We start from the raw sequence: 23927 nt of genomic DNA, 5'->3' as shown, positions 1-23927 counted from the left end.
TCATATGTGGATGTCGCGGGGCCTCGTCACATACTGCCACCACAGCGGCGGCAGGTCCCCCTCCTTGCGGGCCGGCGGTAGCGCTTCCGTTTTGGGGCCGTCGGGTGGGGTTTCTGCTTCCAGCTGCTTCACCTGAAAGGCAAAACAAAGAGCAGCTTCAGCGCCCCCCCAGCAGCTCCTCAGGGCGGATTTACACTCGGACAGCCAGCGAAACCGGCCTCGGCTCTGGAAGGGGAGCACGAGGCAGTAACCTCTTCTGTTAAGCTGACAGACACATTTTGTGTTTCGCAGTGTAACTACAAACTCATTGCAGGCTCATGTCAACACAAAGGAGTTCCAGCGATTTACAAGAGAAGTTTCACTTAAAAGCTCATTGTTTCTTCCTAATTCATGTCTACCATTGCACATTAAAAACAGAAGGGTTTTTAGTTTTAGAAGAAACAGTGTTCCCTTGCTGCTCTGAAAGCTTCCAAACAATTACAAGTCCCCAACAACCTCCAAGCAAGTCAGAGGAGACCTCAGACCTCAAGCAGCATTCGAGAATTCTTTGAGAATTCGAGAATTCTGCATATGCATTTTAAGTGTTTCGTGCTGAGCGAAGTTGTATTAAAGCACAGTCTAATTAAGATTGCAGTAGGCACTCACTGTTCTCACTTAAAACATTTTTCAAGAGCACAACTAACTACACGCAACACAGGAGACTCGCCGGCTGCAGGAGCTCTGGACTTGGTGCTGAACGGGCACTGACCTCTTTTTCCCAGCTTTCCTGCCGCAGTTTCTTCCACTGCTCTCGTTTGGCAAAGTAATCGGGATACATTGCCTTCTCAGAGGGATGCCAGAAATCCAAACACCACTCAGGAACCTGCCAACAGGAACAAAAAAGAGGAAATCACAGGTGTTCTCGAAAAAGCATATGTGCATATACGTACACAACAAAGAACTCAATTCCCTCATGGAAACCAGGGTTAAAATGGGTAAATATACCATAAAGTACTGCATAAAAACACAATTTAAGAGTTATCTGAATTGCTGATTACAAGACACGTCAGAGGTCAATGTTTTTAATCCTGGTTTCACGGGTTATCAGAAGTTACAGTGACTTGCTTAAATCACAGCAGCCCAAAGACTGATCCCAGGTCATCTCAGTTTACTTGAAACTCTCCAAGTAATTGCATCTAACAGAAGAGATTTCATTTCTTTCCCTCCTACTTTGAAGGCAGTGGATTAGACGGATCCTTTTCTACAACTACTAATTCATTTTCTTTACGACAGAGTGAACCCAACAGCTCACGTCTACTGCTATGCAAAAATTAGTGGCCTGGAAGATCTTTTTTATTATACGACCTCTTCAGCCCTCAATCGTTCTGTGATATTTCCAAGTTTCTTGCTACACTTCTCACCACTAATGAGGCTTAACAGTAACATTTACACACCCCTCTCCACATGCAGTAAATGCCAATCAAACCCATCAAATAGAGGAAGATCTACATATTATTTTTAAAGCAGTTGCACCCACAATAAACAACCATAACAAACCAAATCCTTGACATGATACTAGTTTTGTTAAAATATAGTTCTGGCTTAAAAAAGTAGAGAAAAGAAGAAAACATAAAAATTTTGTATTTCTATATCAAGACCAATCTGATAAACTACTTCTTAGCCAACATCTTTCCTGTCTGGATCCTTAATTATTGTTAGCTCTATCGTTGCTTCTACTATTATTAAATGCCTAAGACTTTGGTATTAACCTTAGTTGCTCCTTTCTTCAATACTCATTCCTAAAACTTCCCTTGTTTCCACCTCTAGTGTCATTTTTTTTCTTTCATATAGCATCTTATACATACAGACCTGATCAGATCTAGTTTGGGGTATCAGCATTTTCTTCAAAATGCAGGAGGAAAAAAAATGGTGCATAATCTCTATATCAACTACTTAGAAATATAGTAAAATAATCAACACCAAAAAAGTCAAAAAACTGTTTTTAAGTGAAAACAAAGTTTATTTATCCATAAATAATACAACCTAGAAGGAAAAAATCTCTAAAAGTATTTTAAATTCTAGTAATACGACTGTTTTAGGCCTAAGCACCACAGCTCTCAAATACTTACCTAGCACTGCAACACACCAAGGGAAACTGTCGTTTTTACCTCGCTCAAACTGCTGGAGGAGCCACGGGACTGAGCAAAGGGAAGCTCCCCGACAGGCCAAGCTGCACTGGGACAGGAGCAGGGTGGAAACTGGGCTGTGGGCAGGTGCCCCCACCACGGGCAGCCCTGCTTGTGCCACCCTCACTCCTCTCGCTGCTCTGCCACGTTGCACTGGCTCTGTCCAACCCACCACAGGGCAGCTCCGACTTGCCAAGAGGCCACGAAGTTTTTCCAGCAAGAAGCTACTACTGATACAAACAGCAGGGCTACAAAAGGCTACTTAAAACACTCTTTCGTTCACTAAAAAAGAGCAAGGCAAGCCCGCTGGTGCCAGGCACAGGCCCCCGCAGGCCCCCTCACCTTGTAGCACTCGGATCTCTCATAGGAGGTGCCCCCCGGTGAGTCGGGGAAGATGTAGGGCTGAGGATGCTGCCTCTCCCAGAACTCCTGCTCCCCGGCCTTCAGCAGCTCCGTGGCCCTCACCATGTCCTTCTCATTCTTGTGCTGGTCAAAGCGGTCTCTCAGGAGGACGGCAAAGTAGCGGTACTTGTCTCTACAGAGAGAAGCAATGCTAGTAACAAACACTGCGTGTATGATGGGGAGGGAGAAAATAGGGTGGGCGGCAAGGACTAAAGCAGAGCAGCATCGCCAAACACCCCTGCACGAAGGCAGGGCTCGGCTGCGAGGGGTCTCCTATTGCCACAGGGCACCTTTCCCGGGGGACACGGCGGTTCTGTGACCGAGGAGACTTCTCCTCCCACCGCCGCCATCACTGAGACGGGGAGGAGGAGGAAGAAAAGCCGATGGACAGGCCGGCAGAGCAAACCAGCAGGGCCGTGGGGCCCCCCGCGCCGCCCCGCTCACCGGTGGATGCACCAGGACTCCAGGTGCCGCAGGGATTTCTTGTAGAGCCGCAGCACCTTCTGCTGGTGCGTCAGGTAGGCGGCCATGGCGCGGGGCCCTCCGCTCTCCTTGGGCGGCGAGACGGGGCGCGCGGGGGCCCACGGGAAGGCGGTGCCGCCGCCGCCGCGCACGCGCAGAGCGGCCCGCGCCGCCGCCGCCGCCATGAGCCGCGCCAAGTTCATCGGTGAGGGGCGGCCGCGTCCCCTTCATCCCCTTCATCCCCTTCATCCCCGGGGGCTGGCGGGTGCGCGGCCGTTTGCTGAGGAAAACCCTCCTTCTCCGGGAGGAACGCGCACCCCGGCAGCAGCGGCAGCCTCTACTTCGCCCCCTCCCCGCGCTGCAGCCCGCGGCAGCCGCTGGCTGAGTTAACGCTCTTATTTCCAGGGGGAAAGGGCGGTTATTTGCAGTAAATAGCCATATATACCTTTGCTTGGGTGAGCCTGAGGGCTTGCTGTGTACATGCGCGTTAATAAGCCTGGAGTTGATGCCCAAAGGACCCAAACGTCCTTGTTTCCTCGCTCCTACTAAGGAGGAGGGAGCTCTCAAATCCGGGGAGAAAACCCACCTTAAGCATCGTGGGACCCGTCCATGTGGCAGGCAGGGCTTGTTAAGACATTGGTTTTCACCAGCTTCCCTACTGTGCAGCGACTGCAACACCTAATTCCATATTTCTGGTGTTTTTCTCGATAGATATTGGTATTAACCTGACAGATCCCATGTTCAGAGGAATCTACAGAGGAACACAGAAACATCAAGGTGAATATTTCTTTTTATCTGCTGGAAGTTTCTCTTGCTTAAAAAAAAATGTCAGAAGGTGAGGATAGGATTTCTCTTTTTCTTCAAAGGCTGGAGGTTTATTATTTACAATTGCTTGAAGTGGAAACAGTACCAAAATAAATTATGCTCAAAGTGATATTCAACTGCTCTTGAGCTACTGTAGAGGTAGCTGTGCTTCCGGAGGAAAATGGAAAACTACTGCTGTTGTGTATGTAGCAGGAGGCACCCAAGAGCCTGAAAGAAGCTGGCCTGAGCCATGTGAAAAATTAGCCCTGTCACAGTATTGCACTGCTGAGCCACATGTTCATTATAACTGATTCTTTTTGGCTCTCATGTTCTTTAGATACGTAGGCTGTTGAAATACATGAAAAATTCCCACTGACTTCTCAGGTGTGAATCAGTTTTCAATTACAGCATTCATTTGTTCCCTCTACAGAATTAATCAAATGTGGTTTAAAGATCTCTCACAATATGTATGTATTTTGACTACAGGAAAGTAGTTTATAGTTCAAAAGTAGTTAAATTGTAAAACCTCATACTTAACTTGGGATGTTTCTGTAAACTCTTGCAGATGACTTTCTAGATGTGGTAGAGAGAGCAGTCAAAGTCGGTGTTAAAAAGGTATTTTTTTATAATTATAAAATTTCCTTAATGTTTTAACTACTTTCCAATACTTTAGATTTGTTTCACAGTCCCATGTTTTGGTTGTTTTGTGGGAGGTTTTTTTCCTTTTTTTCTTTTTTTTTTTTTTTTTTTTTTTTGGTTGTTTGCTTCTCCAACTGTAAGACAGGAAGAATACTTTTCTGTATACCATTCTTTGAGAAAAAAGTAATAATTCTTGTGTAATAAAGTTAATATTGCTGCAAATAGAAGCATTTAACTTATTAATTGATATAAAGTAGCGTGGAAAATACTTGATGAGGAAAAAAAACTCCAGTCTAGTTTTTCAGTACATCAGTACTAGCATATCAGAATAAGCTTATGGGTATATTGAGATTTGTTACTGGTTTATTGTGGAGGCTTGTTCAAAGACAATAGTACCTTGTTAGCAGATAGTTAACCACAAGGGTGTCAGTCTTTGCAGCAGATGGGGGACAGAGCCGAGAAAGACGAGGACTGAGGAACACCTCCCCCTGCCTTGTGTGCGACGTGTCTTGCCAGAAGAAAAGAAACAAAGCCAGACAACCGCGCAGGTGGCCAGATGCTGATTGGTTGTGCGCTTTGCAACACTTGTGTTAAGAAAGTATAAAAAGAAGTCGGTTTGGAAATAAAGTTGTCTCACTCTGCACCCCAGACTGAGTCCGTTTCTTCACAAGGTGCAACAAATGGCGCCCAACGTGGGGCACGAAGACTAGCTGTCTCTCCGGTTGCACCGCCCAGCTGAACTCCCGGGAATCACGCTGAAAGGAAGCGTAAGGATCAAGCTGAAAGGAAGCTTACTTTGTGTGCACACTAAAAGCCTCTTGAAAGGAAAGAGGTAAGCGGCTGGGAACTATGGGTTCATACCTAATGAAGGAACAAAAGGACGATTTAGAAGCTTCTCCTAAAAACTTGAAACCGCAAAAAAAAAAATTAGGTGAAGAAGAGCTGCAAAAGGTTCTTGCATGGGCTTCTAAAGACGATCCTTCGGTGAATAGTAAGAATGTTTTTAATCTGGAAAGATGGGACCAAATTGGGGTCCGACTGTGGGATAGTGCCACGCGCGGTGATAAGGCTGCTGCTAACCTGTTGCCACAATGGCGAGTTGTACTCGAAATATTGAAATCTCATAGTGGGTTGCAGTCGAACATAAATGACGGGATCGGGGCCCCTGCCATCCCCTCCGCGCCTCCTTTACCTCAATCGTGTCCTGATGAGAATCAGAAAAGAAAACGTGCTGCAAAAGCCTTTGCGGTACTGCCACCTGATGAACAGGACGATGATCCTTTTGGTCCGGGTCCTATTGACCCTGGAAAGGAGCCAGACCTATACCCCCCGGATCCTCACGATAAATGGGCCTCAGTAAAACGAGGAGCAAAACAGGCGGGGGATGTGGGCATGCTGAAAGCCTTTCCCGTTATCTGTGCACCAGACCAGAATCCGCGTTGGGAAGGTTTGTCGTATAATCTTATTAAGGACGTGCGACGTACGGTGACAGATCATGGCCTTGGCGCACCATATACCACCCACCTTATACAATCTCTTTGTGATTCTTCGGTTTTTACTCCCCATGATTTTAAAACTTTGTTTCGCCTCATTATGACTGATATGCAATACACGATGTGGGAATCGAAAATGAGAGAGCTTGCTCGAGCTCAGGGGGAGGAAAACCAGCGGCTGTCGAAAAAAGGTCCTTTACGGGCTGTTACTGTGGACGTGCTAATGGGGGAGGGCGATCACAGTGCTACAACAGCACAAGCAGAAATCCCCCCTGAGGGCTTGCAACAAGTTAAGGCACTTGCTCTCCGCGCCCTTAAGGCCGTTCCGGAGAGTGGTAAACAAAGACAACCTTTTGTTAGCATAAGACAAGATGCGAATGAGCCATATATGAAGTTTTTGGATCGGCTTAAGGAGGCTCTGGAGAAACAAATTGATAATGAACAAGCACGAAGCTACATTTTTAAGCAACTAGCAGTTGAGAATGCTAACCCTGATTGCCAGAGAGTTTTGCGGCCACTAAAGGATCCTACTATTGATGACATGCTAAAAGCATGTATTAATGTCGGTACCAAACAGTATGAATATTCACTGATGGCCGAAACATTTGCAACAATGTCTATGAAAAGGCCATGTTTTGCTTGTGGCCAATTTGGGCATATTCGTAAATACTGTCCGAAAACACAAGCAAACAAAGGAGCGCCTGGACTATGTCCGCGCTGTCACAAAGGACAACACTATGCTAATCAGTGTCGATCAAAATTTGATAAGGAAGGTCGACCGCTAGCCCCTTCGGGAAACTTCAAGCGGAGCGCGGCAAGGGGTCGCGCCATGACGGCAAATCACCCCTCGGAGTGGCTCCCACCGGGAAGCAGCCGCCGCTTGTGCGCCAGCACAAGCGGCAGCGCCGGGGTGGACCTGGCCACCACAATAGAAGTGCTAATTACTGATACATCAGTTGTGCTAATTCCAACTGGTGTCCACAGCCCCCTGGGGCGAGGAAGGGCAGCACTGTTAATAGGGCGATTTTCAACAACGAGACAAGGGCTGTTTGTGTTACCTGCAGTTATCAACGCAGATTTCATAGGAGAAATTAAGATAATGGTATGGACTCCGATACCACCCTGTACTGTGCCAATGGGAAGATATGGACGATATATTGATTGCTGCAGAGCAAAAGGAAACAGCAGAAGAGGCTCTGCATCAGATTACGCGAGCAGCATCAGCTGCAGGATTAAAAATTGCAGAAGATAAAGTACAGGAAAGTCCGCCTTGGCGATATTTAGGATGGAGAATTTCTGATCATCAAATTCGACCACAATCATTGACCCTAAAGACAGACATAACGACTTTGAATGATCTTCAAAAACTTTTGGGAACTATTAATTGGATCCGTCCCTCCTTAGGGATTTCCACAGAAGATTATCTAGTCCAGTAAATCCGTTTGTAACCTGTCTAGTAGGACAGCCTGTTGATATTTGGCATATTTCGTTTATTGTTAGTGTGCCTGCTTTGTTTCTTGTTATGTGTTTAAGGATAGATCATTTAATTAAGTCATGGCTGTTCAAACAAAAACAAATAAAGAAGGGTGAGATGTGGAGGCTTGTTCAAAGACAATAGTACCTTGTTAGCAGATAGTTAACCACAAGGGTGTCAGTCTTTGCAGCAGATGGGGGACAGAGCCGAGAAAGACGAGGACTGAGGAACACCTCCCCCTGCCTTGTGTGCGACGTGTCTTGCCAGAAGAAAAGAAACAAAGCCAGACAACCGCGCAGGTGGCCAGATGCTGATTGGTTGTGCGCTTTGCAACACTTGTGTTAAGAAAGTATAAAAAGAAGTCGGTTTGGAAATAAAGTTGTCTCACTCTGCACCCCAGACTGAGTCCGTTTCTTCACAAGGTGCAACAGTTTATGAAATTTTCTTAAATATATGTTAGCATTTATTGTCTTCTGATCTTGTTACTTGTATCTGAGTGTCCTCTTAAGCATTCTGTGTCTGTTTGCTCAAGGCTGAGTGTGTCGACTGACAGAAGTTCTCTTCTTCCAAGTTTTTGATTACAGGTGGAAGTCTGCAAGATAGTAAAGATGCACTGCAGCTGGCACAGACCAATGGTAACCTCACTTTAAACATTTTTATTTGTCGGTGAAAAAAAGTCTTGTGTCTCATGATGAAGAGTTTAAAGGAATGGGTCCCTGGAGGTCTTGGTAGGATCTCAGATTGAAAAACAGAAATTATGTTTTAGATGGGGATGAATGTGCTGTGTGTGTGTTTCCTCCTGTTGTTACTTAGATCCCTGGATGTTGGAGGGAGTCAGTTTTTCCTGCAGTTTTTATCTGTATTTCTAAGTAATACAAATGCTTAGAAAAATCAAATTGCACAGGTTTCGAAAGGACAAGTCTCCTTTCAGAGATAGCCACAATGTTTCTATTCTGTGTAACTCATGTTACTTGGTGGGATTTTGCTTGTTTGCTTCTTTTACTTACCAAGCTATCACAACCAAAGTGAACAATGGAGGTATCTTTCTCTTTTCTAGTTCTCCCAGTTTCCACTTCTGTTTAAAGCAAAGTATCCCACTTTTTTTTTTCCCTTTGGCAAATATCATTCAGATAATTTTGTTTGCTTAAACATGCATTAAAATTTTGCTTACAGAATACAGTTTTAGAATAATTTATGTTGGAATTGGAATGGTTGGAATGCACCTGAGGAGGCAAAACCGGCCTAACCTCTCCTCCGTTGTGCCCCCAGTAAAACAGGACTGGCTTTAATATTAGGTGACATTGCTCAGGCCCTTATGTGCTCAAGTACCTTTCATGTGTTTACATCTTCCATAAAGGCACTTATCTAAATACCAGAACTAAGAGTACTGATTAGATTTTTAGGTAAATCAGGCCAGATATTTTGATAAATTCTGTGCTAATGCAAGGGGACTGCTGTGCTATCTACGAATTTTCCTGCTGGGGGATAACCTGATCCGTTTTGAACAAGTCATATTTCTCTTTGAGGACTTCTCCCACAGAATAGTTGCTCCTCTATGAGTTTCAGTTTTAAAGTATATTAAATGATGTGTTCTAAAAGAACCTTTATGGAGATACTGTCTGCCATTGTTACAGTAGAAAAATATTAGAGTAATAGAACCATCAAAAAATAAAAAGACATTGAGAAGTTTCTTTTAAAGTTAAGAGCTAAAAACAAGATAGTAGCTGTAATTTGTATATTTCTTTTTTATTGCTTTTTATATAATTCTTTTTTCTTGCTTTAGATATGTTTTACAGTACAGTTGGCTGCCATCCTACCCGCTGTGGAGAATTTGAGCAGAGTAACCCTGATCAGTATTTATCCGAATTACAAAATCTGATTGAAGAAAATAAGACAAAGATAATAGCAGTTGGGGAATGTGGCCTAGGTAAGCATTGATCTAGTACTTAAAAATTATTATTTTTCCTTTATTTAGGGAAAAAAAAACCCAGCACTACTAACTGGATTTTATTCTCTCCATTTGTAGATTTTGATAGATTAGAATTTTGCCCAAAGGACACCCAACTCAAGTAAGAAACTTCTGATAACTATAAATTGACTTTGTAGTAGTCTACAGAAATTATTTCCATCTTGTATTCTACCAGGTAACATTTTGTCAGACCTAGACCTGAAGTTAAAAAAGATTTTTTTTTTCATAGAAATGTGACCTTAAATAGAGGCCTGTGTTTTTAGTGTTTAGCTAAACACTAAATTTTGCCCAACTTCCTGCCTGGCATTGACTTAAAATATCCTTTTCTGTCAATCAACTTTTAAGTTTCTGGGTGTAACAGATGTTCATTCTTGCTTGTACTCAAGAATTGTTGGAGACTCACAAGGAGAGCAACAGAAACTGTAGTGTGCCAAGGAAGAGGGGTAGGGAGCAGAGCTGCCAAACAGGACAAATATCAGTGGACAAGAATGAGCCTTTCAATAAGGTCTTAGCTAGGAGGAGGCAATTTGAGGAAAACTGATGAAAAAGGTCATTTGGGGAGCTGGTGAGTGATACACTATAGAGTAGTATATACAACATAGGTACTGAATAGAAAGAAAGCAGCATAGTCCTTAAAATCAGCTCATTTTCTTGTACTGATAATCTCTGTTTACAGAAGTAAGTGGCTGAGAGAGGTAGGTGATAAATTCAAGAGGTGAGGGATTAATGGGTCACCCTTCTGAGTAGAATTAGTCACAGGGGGGCGGTGGTTAGCTGTGGGTTTTTTCCAGTTCCCACTTGTTAGCAGTTGTTGGAGTTAATCCTGTCTTTGTAGTACTACAGTTGTATTGTGAAACGTTCAGCCAAGTGGGCAGAACCTCTTTTGGGGGTAGAATTTGTGCACAACACGGTCAGCAAAGCAAAGCTTGGAGGATAATCTGTTTATCTCTTGTGGCAAACTCAAACTCTGGTGGAGTATCTCAAGTATTTTAAGGTTCCTACTGCCCTCGTGCTATTGAGGGGCAAATTTAAGGACAAAAAACCCCTGCTTTTTCTGTTTGGATGCACTGCAGCTTCTGTATTGAATCAGCCCTATGAACCGTTTATGTCCTCCTTTCACTTAGCTTTTCTCTCATGGTGATTCTGCGGTAGTTGAAGATACTGCCTTCCTAATATATATATATACTTCAAGCTGCATTATGAATTGAGGAATGTGTAGTGATTTCACTTCTGCTGTAGTGACTATGCTGGGTTTGTGGGACATGGGAAATGAGGGGAAACCCACTTGGTTGAAAAACCCTCATCATTTGGGTGGGGGCAGCCACACAAGATCATGTGTGTGGTTATTCACATGGACCCAGATTTGCTGCTCTGGAGAGCATCCACCTCAGCAACAGCAGCCTGCATCGGTGGTTGGATTCCAAAACAAAAACTACCATCTTTAGTCTTACTTTCATTGTCAAAACTAAAGCTGCAAACAAGCATTTTGCAAAAATATTTTCAAACTTCAAGATCGAGAAGCAGGAACAACACAGAACAGGCATGTTAAATAACATTTTACTTGCCCAAGAAAAAACAAAAGTTGTTCCTTAAGCAGTGAAGGAGAGAGAGAGGTTGGATTCAGTTCATGGAGTTGCCATCCTGACTGCCACGTATCCGATCTCTTCACACTTTTTTCCTCCCTCTTTTTTCCGTTTTTGCCCCATCCACATCCCCTCTCCCTTTGACAGAGCAAGTAGCAGCAGGCAGTGAACTCTGTTGCTGCTAAGAGCGGCAGTTCTTTCCCTCTGCAGGTCACCAAATATCTTCAAGGGCACTACCCTTCTCTCAAGATTAGATTGAATTTGGCCAGTATGTTCAGGATTTACTGAGGGAGCCTATTTGCAGGTCAGTCTCTCAAACCTCATTTCCATATGATAATAACTAATAATTAAACAATAATTTTATTTTTTTTAAAACCAAGCTAATTCAGTAGCTTTAACCCCATGAGCAATCATGAGTGGCGGTTAAAATTCTGTTGAAAATATTTCTGCTGAAAGCACCGAGCTGCTGTAATTCACGCTGTGAATTTTCAAGTCTTTTTTAGCATTGCAGCTCATTTCTCTATACGATTAACACGCTATATGTGAAAGATCTGCACTGATGAAGTTAACAATGTCAGAGAAATAGTAACATGGTAACAAACACAAAACAGTGAAAACCAAGCAAATTTTAAAACCCACTAGCATTGCCTTTGTTTTATATTGCCCTTGTTTTTTTGACGTGTTTTTTTTTTTTTATGAAAACATAAATCAAACCAGTGTTTTTTTTTTCCCATTTTCTGCCGGTTTGTGCGTGCATCGTACGCAGCAGTACAACATGGACATGGCTCCATCAGATTCCCTGCTTTTACATGGGCCTCTTGGGATGGTGTCCTGCATGATATGTTCATAGCTGACTTCCATAAGTTCCTAACCTTCATGGAGAAAACAGGCACTTCCTTAGTTTACCCCCCCTTCTCTCCCAGAAAGCAAAATCAAAAAAGCAGAGAAGGGCCAGCTTCTAGTAAAGCACTTGTGTAGCATAAATTCCTCTGTTATTGCCATTCTTGGCTACTTTTTACCTGTCTTCCAAAATAGATCGCTAATATATGAATGTATCCTGTGAACGGGTGCCTTTTAAAAGTGAATTCTGAAATCCTTCTACAAATAAGAACTTTTTTCATGGCAAATCCATTATGTCTTTAATTCTTGAAAACAAAAACATGCAAGCAATGGAAAAATGTTTCTATTACGTGTATTTGCTCTTATACCAAGTTTCTGGTTAAGTGTTCTCTCTTTCACAGATATTTTGAGAAGCAATTTGACCTGTCAGAACGAACCCGACTGCCAATGTTTCTCCACTGTAGAAACTCACATGCTGAATTTTTAGGTAACAAATACTGAAAATGAAAGAAAACGGAGAATTTTTTGCCTTTTTCTTTTATAAAGATGCTTTCTTACATTTTTATTCATTTCACAGATATAATGAGAAGAAATAGAGAGAGATTTGTCAGAGGAGTGGTAAGTAGAGACTTCAGTTTAGCGCTCAGTTGCAGATAGAGGTTTGTGCAGATACGGTGGGGAGGTGGGCATGTGTGTGAGCATTAGTCCCTCGTATGCAACGCCTTGTTTCTGGGGAGCTCGGTGAGAAGTCCTTTTCCAAGATTTAAGTTATTATAAATTAGCAACCACCTTTCAGTCCCTTCCAGTCCAGTTTTGTTGCTCGTGCAACAGCTTCTTGCAAGGTAAGAGGATAGTCCGAGGAAAGCTCGGCAGCTGACAGGAGCAGTTTCTCTCGGCCCATCAGAGGACAATTTAAGCATCTTATAAATGACATTGGCCTCTCCACAGTCCTGTGTAGACACCACCAGAGGGATTCGTATCACAGAAATTACTGCATCCTTCTGGGTGATGGATCTTTAAATGATGACATATCTAAATATATTCCAGGTACATTCTTTTGATGGCACGAAGGAAGAAGCAGCTGCCCTAATAGATTTAGATCTCTATATTGGAATAAATGGCTGGTAAGTGCTTTTCAAGAATGAAAACTATTCTAAAATATCAGCTCTCCTGAACTCTCATTACTTTATTTTAAGTCTTCAGAGCTCAGCAGACTCTTAATGATTGTCTGTTGACAGAGTTAGAATTCTGCTTGTTGCAAGAAAGCTCTTAGCCAGAGAAAGTTCTTAGTTCTGTGAGTTAATCCAGTCTCAGGGTAATTCCCACGATCCTGCAATCCTGTTTGTAAATAAAGGAGTGCAGAAGCCATCTTTTTGAGGCTTATTTAAATGCTGTAATTCTAAGCTGCCTTGTCAAATCCAGGAGTAATTTGAAGGCAATCTGATTAGCTTCCTAGACCAGTTAAATAGCCTGAATTCTCTGTGTTCACCTGGCCCGCCTCGCTTCAGGTCCTGGGGGGCTGTTGACGCCAGGTGAGTCGGGTGTGGGAGGGAGGAATTCTGCTCCCTTGCTAGGTTGAGGTGAAGCAGGTTTTTTTTCATTTAGGAAAATATTTAGGAAGCTGCCTTTGCTACAAAATACCTCAACAGGCGCAAAATAATTACTTTTATAAAAACTTTCTTCCTTACTCTGATTTTTCTAGTTCACTGAAAACAGAAGCGAATTTGGAAACCCTGAAATCCATTCCTAGTGAACGATTAATGATAGAGACTGGTAAGTTCTTGTATCTTGATTAGCATTTTTTATGACTAAGACACTGCTAGAGGAGGAGATGTGCTTGCATAGCAATGTGAAAAGGCAGTCACTAAGGCCCCCAATAAGAAACTGGGGGAAGAATCTTTTTCTCCAGGTTAGAAAGTAAATAACAGATTCTAGAAATACTCATTTTCAGCTAGAAGGACTAAGCTGTCTTGTCACTTCCTGAGACTGCGGGGGGAAGATGCAAAAAATCTGGGCCTCTACATTTGTCCTTTTCGTGTACTTAGGCACCCAAATCCTGCCTGAATATTTTTTAAATTCACATTTGCTGTAGATGTGTCAAATACACAACTACGGTGACCTTGCCAATGGCAATGGCATTCGGAAGCACTAAATCTGTAAATGGATTAAGAGGAAAGAAGGCTGCAGTATATAATATATGTATGATATTATATATCCTGGGATAAGGGAGACTTATAAGGGACACTGTTTTGTTTTAAATTGACTGGCAATAGACTCTTTTTTTCCATCCTATTCATTTCAGATATCAGTGATAGGCAGTTATAAATACAATGTTTATTTGAATTTTTGAATCGAGGAGCTTTTCTCAAAAAAATGCTGTCTAAATCATTAAATTGCATTTACACAGACGTGTATGCATGAACTTTGTGGAGTGCATGTAGTCTAGCCAGTGATCTTTTTATGACAGAAGAAATTAGTGTTACGGACTACTACTACTAATATTTAAAAATGTAAAGTCCTGATGGTATTGGTATAAAAATTCCACAGCAATGAAGATGTTAAATTGTCTAAATCTGTTGGACGTCCTGTTTGAAATGAAAGAAAAGTGATTTTTAGAAAGTGATTTTAAGGACTTCTAAATACTCTTATGTCTTTTTGAATGAAATTAGATGCCCCTTGGTGTGGAGTGAAAAATACTCATGCGGGATCAAAGTACATAAAAACTACATTTCCTACAAAAAAGAAATGGGAAGTAGGACACTGCTTGAAGGACAGGAATGAACCCTGCCATATAATGTAAGTGTATTATTTAAAATAGTTCAGATCTCATCTTACAAAAAAAAAAAAGTGGAAAAAAATCGGTTCACTGGAAACTTAATAAATGGAGATGATCTCTAAATTCTTAATCCCTTTCTCCCCCCTCTCCCCCCATCTTTGCTGTCTTAGTTGTAACTTACAGGGGGAAAAAAAGTGTTTCAAAAGCCCTGCAATGGGGAGTTCAGGGAGTCCCTACAGCAACACCCAGTTTTTAGTGTCCTTTTGAAATAATCTTGTATAGGTTGACCTTACTCCAGAAGTACTCTCCCCCTGAAATTAATTATAGCCCATATTAGTTGTAATTAGTAATCAGAGACCCTCTTAACCCTTAGGAAGAGTGAAGTGTATGGTGAGAATGGGTGTTTTGTGACTTCCCAAGCAGCAAGGTCTGGTGCGAGTGGAAGGTAATGTCACCGTGCAGCCATTTATCGTGGCTAGGGAGGCAGGAGGAGCTTCCTCCTTGACTGTGTTCAGCTTTGCTGGAGATCCTGCTGCTTAATATTCACATTAAAAAAATACAGCAGTACCCTTGGAAACTATTGGAAACTATTTTCATTAAAATTTTAGCCTCCCAGTTCCTGCTCTCCTCCCTTGCAGTGATTTCACATGAACGGTACTAAAGTAGCATGGGCTACTCGTGCTTGTATCCTTTGGGGATGGCTGTGTAAGCCCTACCAGAACACTTCAAGGATTAAATTCTTGGTTATTTAAAATTACCTCTTTGGAGGCTAAACAGCCTGATTGTCCTTCAGCTTCTCTGAGATAGGAAGTTAGTAGCCTCCTCTTGTATCAAGAAGCTGTCTGGCTACAACGCCCAGGAGAGGGCATGAAGGAGGCTGCCTCTGCATTAGGAAATAAGTTGTTTGCGTTCCAGATACAGTCTAAAGCACCTTTGCGCTGCCTTCCTCAAAAAGGAAGTCTGGCTCTTAGGAAAGTTAGAGGCGATCCTCAAACTACCACCACCAAAGTTGAGGTTCATCAGCTTTACCATGAGAATTTGATTTTATTTTTTTCTTTTTTTTTTTCTATTTCTGGTTAAACGGCAAGATGATATGAAACCTGAGAGTTGCATAGAGGATGCATTATTTTAGTTTGACTAAGTAGACAATTGTCTGTAGAGCCTGCAGTTTTAGCCTTGAAAGGAGACTAATAAATTTCAGCGTGAAAAATAAACTGTTGATAAAGACACCCACAAAATGACACTTTCTTTGAAACAGAAAGCTGTTTAATTACCTCCAAACAAGAGTCAAAAGACCAAAGATGAATCTGTACCAGCGAGCAACCAGTGTTCGATGTAAAGGGAATAGAAGTTAGTGACTTAAAAGTGAAGCTATTTGCATATCCAGGCCCCTTCCCTGTTGCTCTCGGAATAGCTTTTTTTATTCCAGATTAAGTTACTTGGGTACATACACATGCAGCAGACAGGAATATTCACTGTTGAGTTTCAGAGTTCACTAATACCCTTCTCTCTTTTTTTAGTCAAATATTGGAAATAATGGCAGCAGTAAGAGAAGATGATCCACTTGAGTTGGCCAATACTTTATATAATAACACTATTAAAGTCTTCTTTCCAAGTAAATAAGGTTGTTTTTCTTATATTTACTCCATGTAACTTCAGTAAATGTACTGAAGAAACTTAAGAATGATCATATCTGAACATTCTTAGCAAGGAAGCCAGTATGTTTTTTTTTCTTTGCAAGATTAAAGATGATTTTGAAAAAAAAAGAAAAAAAGTGGTCTTCATTTGTGCAGTTTCTCAGCCCTATTCCCTTTGCATCAAGATTAAGGCTCAATATCTAGGCCAGTCCAAGCCAGCAACTCTTGTTAATACCTGTACCTAGTATGAGCTGAACATCAGGTGGCTGAATTCCCAGGTAGACTTCTCCAAGCTAACAGGGACATTCAGAAATAAAGTGTTTAACAAATCACTTGCATGCTTTACTACTTAACTTTACCGGAAAAATTAGCATTTTCAGCTTTTTATTTCATATATGCAAATGCTGTAACATTAAGTCTACTAACCTAAGTTTTTTTTAAGTTTTATTTGTTGTTTTATTATTTTACGTGGCTCACTAGGTTATAGCCCTAAAGCTCTGCTAATACTGCATTCGTAAGTAAAGCTGCTTTGGTTCAGGCTTCTTTCGGTTCTAACTTGACCTGCTGAACAGCATCTTCATCACTGTTTTTTTGTTTGCACCCTAACCTCACTGCTCCGGGATGACTAGAATACAGTCTTTGGCACAGCATAGCACTACATCAATTAAAGAGTGTTTTTCCAACCATCTTAAAAACATGTGAAAACATTTTATTCCATGTACAATAATGTACACAAGTTTAAGGTGGCCATGAAAGAGACCAGCAAATATTCGAGGTATATTTACAGTAGCACATACCACAGTAAACAACCACCATTCACAGACTCAACATTGAGATACTGCTGTTGTGCTTAAGTAGAATAACTACAAAGTGATAATTTTATTCTGTTGAAGTCAATTTTAAACAAATACCTCAAGGTTTAGTAAAGGACATTTTAATCACCAAGAGAATTAGAGTCAACATTAAGAGTCTCATTCAAGTGCTGTTCCACACAGTCATCCTCTTCCTCGTCACTGTCCGAACTGTCGTTATCTTCATTTAGGTCATTTTCAGCATCAGCAGCTTCTTCTGCAACTTGCCCAGGGTTTTCGTTTGGTGCCGCAAAGCCGCTGTTGTTAGGGATATTGGCATTTTCTTTGTCCTCAATATATACTTTCTGATGGCACATGGGGCACGTGTCCTGAATATAGAGCCACTTCCGCAGACAAAGTGCATGAAAATAATGATTGCAGGGAGTAATGCGAGCAGACGTGGTAAACTCGTGGTAGCAGATTGCACACACATCATCTATGTCGTGTAACCGGCTGCCTTTGATCTCGGGAAGGGAGTTGATTTTCTTCACAGCTGTCCTGCGATTTATAAAAGTCTTCCAGCCATTCCTTGCTTGCAAGTAAATGTTGAAGTAAGCATGGAGACACATCATGCACGCGCGAATCTTACTCCCCGATTCAAAAACCATGGTATACGCTCCATTCCCAAACATAATTACTCCAAATATAAACTCAATAATATTGCCCGTTGAACGAACATAGTAGACATAATCATCAAGTTTTTCCCATAGCACATTATAGTAGCCATCAATCATAAACAATATATAAACTGTAATAGAAACTATGACTTTTAGGCAAAGCTCTACACAGAAGGCTGTAACTGCAAAAAGCCACGTGTTTAGTGCATAGTGGTGCCAGAGGACGTAGCTGAGCAGAACCGGGAGGATGAAGAGACAAGCTGAAACAAACAGCACGGGGAAGTGTCTGCGAAACGACGACACGTGCGAGGCACTGAGAGACATGAGCACAGGGTCTGTCATCCCGTGGATAAAATGCAGGACTGCGGTTAACAAAAGGCACATGTTTCGACTCAGGCGAACTAATCTTTCTTCTGGTTTCAGTCCACTTAAACCAGTCTGGAGAGCCAAAATGAAGAACAACACGGGTGCTACAAAACCCAGCCTTTTGTCGTCTTCATCAGTCGATCCGATGAAGGCCAAGATGCCAAGGCCCAAGTAATGCGCTATGGAGGAAATCACCGCACTCATGCCTAGCACAGTTAAAGTAGAATCACACCCACTTATTATCAGACTGCAAATCAGTTCCCAACAATTATCCCATGATATTAAGAAGAATTTCTCTTCTGGATTAGTTTCTGCCATCTTTACAACATATGTTAATACCACAGCTTGCGCTGTAAGTCTTGTTAGCCAGAAGACACGTAGTACGGCTGGAAACCGAATCCTTTTCCACGTATCTTCCATCAATAGCTGTAATCCATAAATGCGATACATGTGCCTCACCAGCAGATAAACATATCTCACAGAGTAGTAGAACCATTTAATTTTCATAACCAAAATGGCTGCGGTGTTCAACATCAGAACCAGGCCCGAAATAAAAACGAGCATCTGTCGGACGTGTAAAGGTAATTCAACCACCAACCCAATCACAGGGATCAATATATCCAGGATGATTAGCTGCGAGTGAACGGACTGCACGTTGAGCAAGGTGACATATCCAATTCCAAAGGTGAGCTGAAGGATGGAAAGCGCCATCCAGAGCGAAGGTCCTTTATGAGGGAGGAACTGAATTCCAAATGCTGCTGTGTAGTAGGCACTGTAGAAATTTATGTGCAAAGAAGCATAGTAATTCACCAACACTGAAGTTGCAGCCAGCAGAAACGCCGAGGCGATCATATAAAACTTGAAAAGTGCTCGCTGTTGTAAGACCAGAACAACACTGGATACAAAGACACCTGAAAACAGATTGACAGCATTTAGTTCTCAGCAGAAACTGCAAAAAGAACCCCCCTACGTATTAGTTTTTGAGCTACAATCATTTAATGTATCGCTTTCAAATTCCTCCTATTAGCCTCTGTTCAAACCTCACATTGCTGACGGTGCCTTTTCCACAGGACAACAGAACCACTTAATCTGCATTTAATACGTCAGCGCACGGCAGCTGCGGCCCAAAGGCAACGCACACGGCCACAGTCGTCAGGCTTATCTGCAGTTTCAATCTACAGCAGTGACAACTTCGCTTTTCTATTTAAAGTCAGTAAATTCTACTCATTTATCCTGCCTTAAGAACATTAATTCACCTAAGTAGTGAACTAGCATCCAAGCTACTCTCAGAACTAAACTGTCTCCAGAAGAGGTGAGCCAAATCCTGTCACTAAGTAGGGGCATGAGTCAGTTGCAAAGCGTGATGCAAAGAGTTTATCCCAGGTTAACGACTTTCATACCTTCTTGAAATTACTCTGAAGCAAACCCTGCTGAGTAGGGTATTGTGAAAAATCATGTTGCTGTAGCTAATAACAAGCTTCTCCTTCCCCCATCCCTGAAGGGGGAACTGAAATGAAATGAACAGCAGCAAAAAGGTCTTCACAGCTTTTTTTCCTCCAGTTGATACCAATAAAATAAGCAAAATAATAAAAGTATTGAAGGTAAAATGGGCGCATAACTACTAACATAGAGTAAAAAGGTTTTGTTCCATCGAATATGGTACTTTAACATTGTTACTATGGGAATTTCAAGGTTTTCATCTAAATAAAAATCATGGCTAATTATTACCAGTTACCCTTATACTGCCAATAATATGTCAGTGAACAAATTGCCACAAGAGGCACCATGCTGAAAGATGAGGAACAGGGGAACTACTCTGGCCTGACTGTTTAAAGCTGGACAGAGAGCTCACTGCTATGATATCAAGTAATTTCTTAAGGTCTCATTTTTAACTTTTATTGATATCCGGTTACTTTTGTTGTACAGAAGGCACAATGATGTTTATAGCAGTAAAATATTTTAATTGCATCTCACACCTTTTCGGCATTTTTAATGCAACCATCAAACCACTGACAAATGGCTGTAGCTTACTCTGGAGGAAGAGAGGGGAGGAAGGACACGCTCTCCGCAGTTCCTGCTTGTGTTTCTGTTAAGACAACCCGAACCAAAAGTCACACGGGAAGAGCTGCAATACAACCGCTTTGTGCATCAAATCCCAAGCTGCACCACTGACTGCTTTACCAAATACTAGTGTAAACTTGGACCTACCTGCTACCACTCAGATTTAGATCCTGAAGCTGCTCTTTGCTAACCTTAACCTTTGCCTGCGAGTGCCCAGGGACACACTTGACCCATGAGGCTGCAGTTTCCCAGCACCTCTGTGTGACATTTGTCCTTGCCATTCTCTAACAAGGAATTTCAACCTGTGCCCTACTCCAGCATGCTGAATGACATAGCACATTTGACTATGTTGCCCGGTACTTCCTTAAGCATTTTCTCTCCAGCAAACGCCTTTTTTTGGGCCTCTCAGTCAGCTTCCAGGCTATGCAACTGCTCACATATCAGAGTAAACACCTCTGGGTAAATTAACATTAGTGACAAGCTTTTCCCCCTTTCTCTTCCCTAACAAGTCACTAAAAAACACCCAAATAACATCATCTTTATTTATATAATTTCAATGCTTTTTGTCAACTGAGATGCACTTTGTACTGACCAAGCAGCTCTGAAAAATACCTTAACAAGTTACAAAATCTGTTTCTCTTCCTTGCAGCTGTAGTAACAAGTCTGTACTTAAATACTATAGGTCATCTTAAAATACTGACCTTTTGCATGCAACCCACATACCTAAAACCAGTCCTATAATGAGTCATAGAAAGAAGATCACACTCACTCGTCCCCATGGAGAGGTCCTAGCAAAACAGTAGCGTTTCTCTAGCAAAACTTCTGCGGAAAAGGCCCCTGAAGGAACCCCCAAAGCTCCGCATGGTGACTGAAATACTAGAATTCTGGTAGAATTCAATTTTCAGTCAAATACAGCATCCAGCTACCTCCACACAGTAATATTTTAATCACGTGGAACTGCCAAACGCTTGTTTTCCTAGTGCCAGGTGTTCTGTTTCCTTCTGCATCTTTGTGCAAAGCACAGTATTTATAGTGACTACCAGAGGTCAGCAACCCCACCGAGAGACCAGGTTTTGACACAACTGTTTTATAATCCAAAAGCGAGGTGGAGGTTTGCTAGTAGCCGCTTATGAAATCTGCAGATACGAAAGGTAAACAGCCTGCACAGGACACAAAGCAAGGTTAACCAGGAGCAGAGAGGGGGAAAAAAAAGTGCTACCATTTTAGAACTTATTCATGTTGTTTATAATCCAATTGAGTTACTTCATGGAAAGTGAGAGGGGAAGAAAATAAATCAAGCCACCCGAGGAATCCTAGAGGCAACTTAAAAAAAAAAAAAATCCCCATTTATCATTCTCAAAGCAAAATACACACCCAGAATATTTCTGAACTGTTCAACATCACCCCTAAAATTTATCAAATACCTCTAAATATTTATGGGGAAGTTGTTTGCTTATCCTGTTCCTAATAAAACTTTGCTATGGAAAAGTTAGATCAGCCTTTCAAAGGCTGGATGTGACAACTAAGAGGGACAGCTTCCCCAGTATTTAGATATAGGATGATCCAAAATAAGCAATTCCGTTTATCTCAGCAACTCCTCCTTTGTAATCCTTAAATTTGACAAGGAAGATATATGCGTAAGCCTGAACCACATAAGTGTTTAACACCAGCTTTAGGTGGTTACATATTGAGTTTTACTTAATTTTGAGAAGCCAAGAGTCCTGGATAATTTTATGAACTTAAGGTACACTATTATTTGGTATCATATACTGTTCCCAAAGCTTTCCTGCAGGGGGTAGGGATTACCCACCTCGTTCCTCAAACCCTTCCAGAAAAGTGATCACATGAACACAATCCTGAAGAGCTCCTTCCTTTAATCATGTAATCTCGTTACCATACACTCAAGAGAGATGATCTAGTAACACATCCTCCACTCCCATTTATGTGGGCTTAATTTCAAGGCACTTCCTACAGCACCTGGATCACGCACGGAAGGACTTTGTTTTCATAAAGCCCCACAAATCAGTCACTGTGTCACAGGCCTCCAAACACGCGACCTGTTTCATACTCTCCTCCTTGCCTTCCTGCCCGAGGATCCCGGGATAACTCCACACCACGAGGCCAGCTCTTAGCACGACGCTGTTTATAACCCACTGAGCCCAACGCTGCATAAAAGAACCTCCCATTACATTATATGCAGTACTGAAAATAGCCTCCATTAGTGATTTATGGAAGTGACTTTCAGCCCTCACCTCAGGATTTAAAAGAATAAAAAATAATTTAAAATAATTTTAAGTTTCAAGAGACCTCTCAATTTCTGTTTCACTTGGAAATCGAGTTTCGAGCATTTTTGAGCCACCATTCCTAAAATAAGGGGTTTAGCAGCACGTTTCAGTACATCACTGCCCAAGTGTGTCCAAGATCGGGTTTTTTTTTTCTTTCTTTCTTTTTTTAATCCCCAACCACGACGCCCGGGAACCTCCCCCGGGGCACAGCGGTCACCGCTCCCCGCAGCGGGGCCGCCAAAGCGCAAACGCCCCCGGGCCCCCTGCGAGGGGACCGGGAGACTCCGCAAAGTGCCGGGGGCGCCGGGCCGAGCCCCGAAGAACCGGGCAGGGCAGGGCAGAGCGCGGGGCCCCGGGCCGCGAGAAGGAAGCGGCGAGAAGGGGTCAGCGACAGGGGAAAGGGGGGAGGGGACGGGCCACAGCAGCATGGGAAAATGCATCAAAATTTCATTTTTTAAGGTATTTTTTAAAAAGGCGCTGGGGGCGGCGAGGGGAGGGAGGGAGCAGCGGCCGGGCCGGGCGGGGGACGGGTCTCACCCAGCAGCCGCAGCAGGACGCCCAGCAGCGCGGCGCCCACGGAGCCGCCCGGCGGCGGGGCCGAGTTGAAGATGGCGTCGATGAGGAACAGGCTGGGCACCCTCAGCGCGACCTCCAGCCCTGCCCGCAGCCGCGGGCCCAGCCGCAGCCACGGCAGCTGCGGAGGGCCCGGCGCCGCCATCACCCCCCACGCGCCTCCCCTGCGCGAGGGGCCGGCCCGCGTGGCGTGTCCCGCCTGTGCGCGCGGCGGCCGGACGGGGAGCCCGGCGGGGCTGCTACCGCGCCGCAACCGCCACCGCTCGGCCCGGCCCGGCGCCCTGCGGCGCCGCCGCCTCCATCTTCCCTCCGCGCTGCCCTCGGCCCGGGCCGGCCCGGGGCGGCGCCTTGTGACGCGCGCGCGCGCGCGGCCCCGCCCCGCCTTCCACGCGGGCCTTCGCTCCCTCCGCCGCCGCCCAACGGTCGCCCCAACTGTCGCCCCAACGGTCGCCACCCCAGCGGGCCCAGCGTGTGGCGCCGCTTGAGGGGGCGGCCGCGTCGCCGCCTCCCTCGGGGAGGGCAGCGTGCGCCTCAGAACTGCCGCTGTCCCTCCGCTTTGTCTCGTCTCCCGAAATAGCCGCTGTCCTCGCTTCTCTATGTATCCCGCTTCTATATATATCGCACCTCTGTGTAGCCCAGCACGTGTCTGTGTGCTGGCCTGAAGGCCGGGTTCAAACGCCTGTGCTTCGTGTGGGGATCGTAGGTGAATCCAGCGTCTGCCATGGGGGCCCTGGGAAGCCAGGCCCTGCCTGGCGCTTCAGGCGTGCGTGGCCGTGTGCTGCCTCCTCACAAAATCAGTCCTGCATCCCTGCATAAAACAGGAGGAGCACATCGTGTTTTTGTGAGTGCTTGGAGCGTAGAAAACAAGCTGTCACTGATGCTAGCTTTCTTGAGGCTTCACCTTTCCCCTCCTACATGCCTAGAACAACA

General features: G+C 43.6%; 3 protein-coding genes across 3 annotated transcripts; 1 reads left to right on the top strand and 2 right to left on the bottom strand.

Moving 5' to 3' along the window:
• NDUFB9 (NADH:ubiquinone oxidoreductase subunit B9) lies at positions 1-3120 on the bottom strand. The gene is made up of 4 exons (XM_010227370.2): positions 3012-3120; positions 2508-2700; positions 749-862; positions 1-132 (listed from the first exon to the last, which is right to left on the bottom strand). The coding sequence occupies exons 1-4, from the start codon at positions 3095-3097 to the stop codon at positions 1-3; spliced, it is 525 nt and encodes a 174-aa protein (XP_010225672.1). The 5' UTR covers positions 3098-3120.
• An 83-nt stretch (positions 3121-3203) lies between these two features.
• On the top strand, positions 3204-16334 carry TATDN1 (TatD DNase domain containing 1). The gene is made up of 12 exons (XM_088533309.1): positions 3204-3234; positions 3741-3806; positions 4399-4448; positions 8011-8074; positions 9223-9366; positions 9466-9508; positions 12233-12318; positions 12409-12449; positions 12879-12955; positions 13534-13604; positions 14501-14627; positions 16128-16334. The coding sequence occupies exons 1-12, from the start codon at positions 3213-3215 to the stop codon at positions 16228-16230; spliced, it is 894 nt and encodes a 297-aa protein (XP_088389435.1). The 5' UTR covers positions 3204-3212; the 3' UTR covers positions 16231-16334.
• A 598-nt stretch (positions 16335-16932) lies between these two features.
• RNF139 (ring finger protein 139) lies at positions 16933-23142 on the bottom strand. Its single transcript, XM_088533308.1, has 2 exons — positions 22962-23142; positions 16933-18989 (listed from the first exon to the last, which is right to left on the bottom strand). The coding sequence occupies exons 1-2, from the start codon at positions 23140-23142 to the stop codon at positions 17179-17181; spliced, it is 1992 nt and encodes a 663-aa protein (XP_088389434.1). The 3' UTR covers positions 16933-17178.
• Between the last annotated feature and the right edge of the window lie 785 nt (positions 23143-23927).

Source organism: Tinamus guttatus, unplaced genomic scaffold, assembly GCF_059628265.1.
Source record: "Tinamus guttatus ecotype Peru unplaced genomic scaffold, ASM5962826v1 Tinamus_guttatus_pri_ptg000492l, whole genome shotgun sequence".
Taxonomy (NCBI): Eukaryota; Metazoa; Chordata; class Aves; order Tinamiformes; family Tinamidae; genus Tinamus; species Tinamus guttatus.
The sequence above is the reverse complement of the archived record's forward strand: the minus strand, read 5'-3'. Positions and strand labels throughout refer to the sequence as shown.

Excerpts from the sequence above, each read along its gene's own strand:
- RNF139 (XM_088533308.1), bottom strand. The coding sequence starts at position 23,142 with ATGGCGGCGCCGGGCCCTCCGCAGCTGCCGTGGCTGCGGCTGGGCCCG. Across the intron at positions 18,990-22,961 it reads CGTCCTGCTGCGGCTGCTGG|GTGTCTTTGTATCCAGTGTT; the intron begins GTGAGACCCGTC and ends ATCTGTTTTCAG.
- NDUFB9 (XM_010227370.2), bottom strand. The coding sequence starts at position 3,097 with ATGGCCGCCTACCTGACGCACCAGCAGAAGGTGCTGCGGCTCTACAAG. Across the intron at positions 2,701-3,011 it reads GAGTCCTGGTGCATCCACCG|AGACAAGTACCGCTACTTTG; the intron begins GTGAGCGGGGCG and ends TTCTCTCTGTAG. Across the intron at positions 863-2,507 it reads AGAGATCCGAGTGCTACAAG|GTTCCTGAGTGGTGTTTGGA; the intron begins GTGAGGGGGCCT and ends TCCTGTTGGCAG.
- TATDN1 (XM_088533309.1), top strand. The coding sequence starts at position 3,213 with ATGAGCCGCGCCAAGTTCATCG. Across the intron at positions 9,509-12,232 it reads CCAAAGGACACCCAACTCAA|ATATTTTGAGAAGCAATTTG; the intron begins GTAAGAAACTTC and ends TCTCTTTCACAG. Across the intron at positions 12,319-12,408 it reads CTCACATGCTGAATTTTTAG|ATATAATGAGAAGAAATAGA; the intron begins GTAACAAATACT and ends TTCATTTCACAG.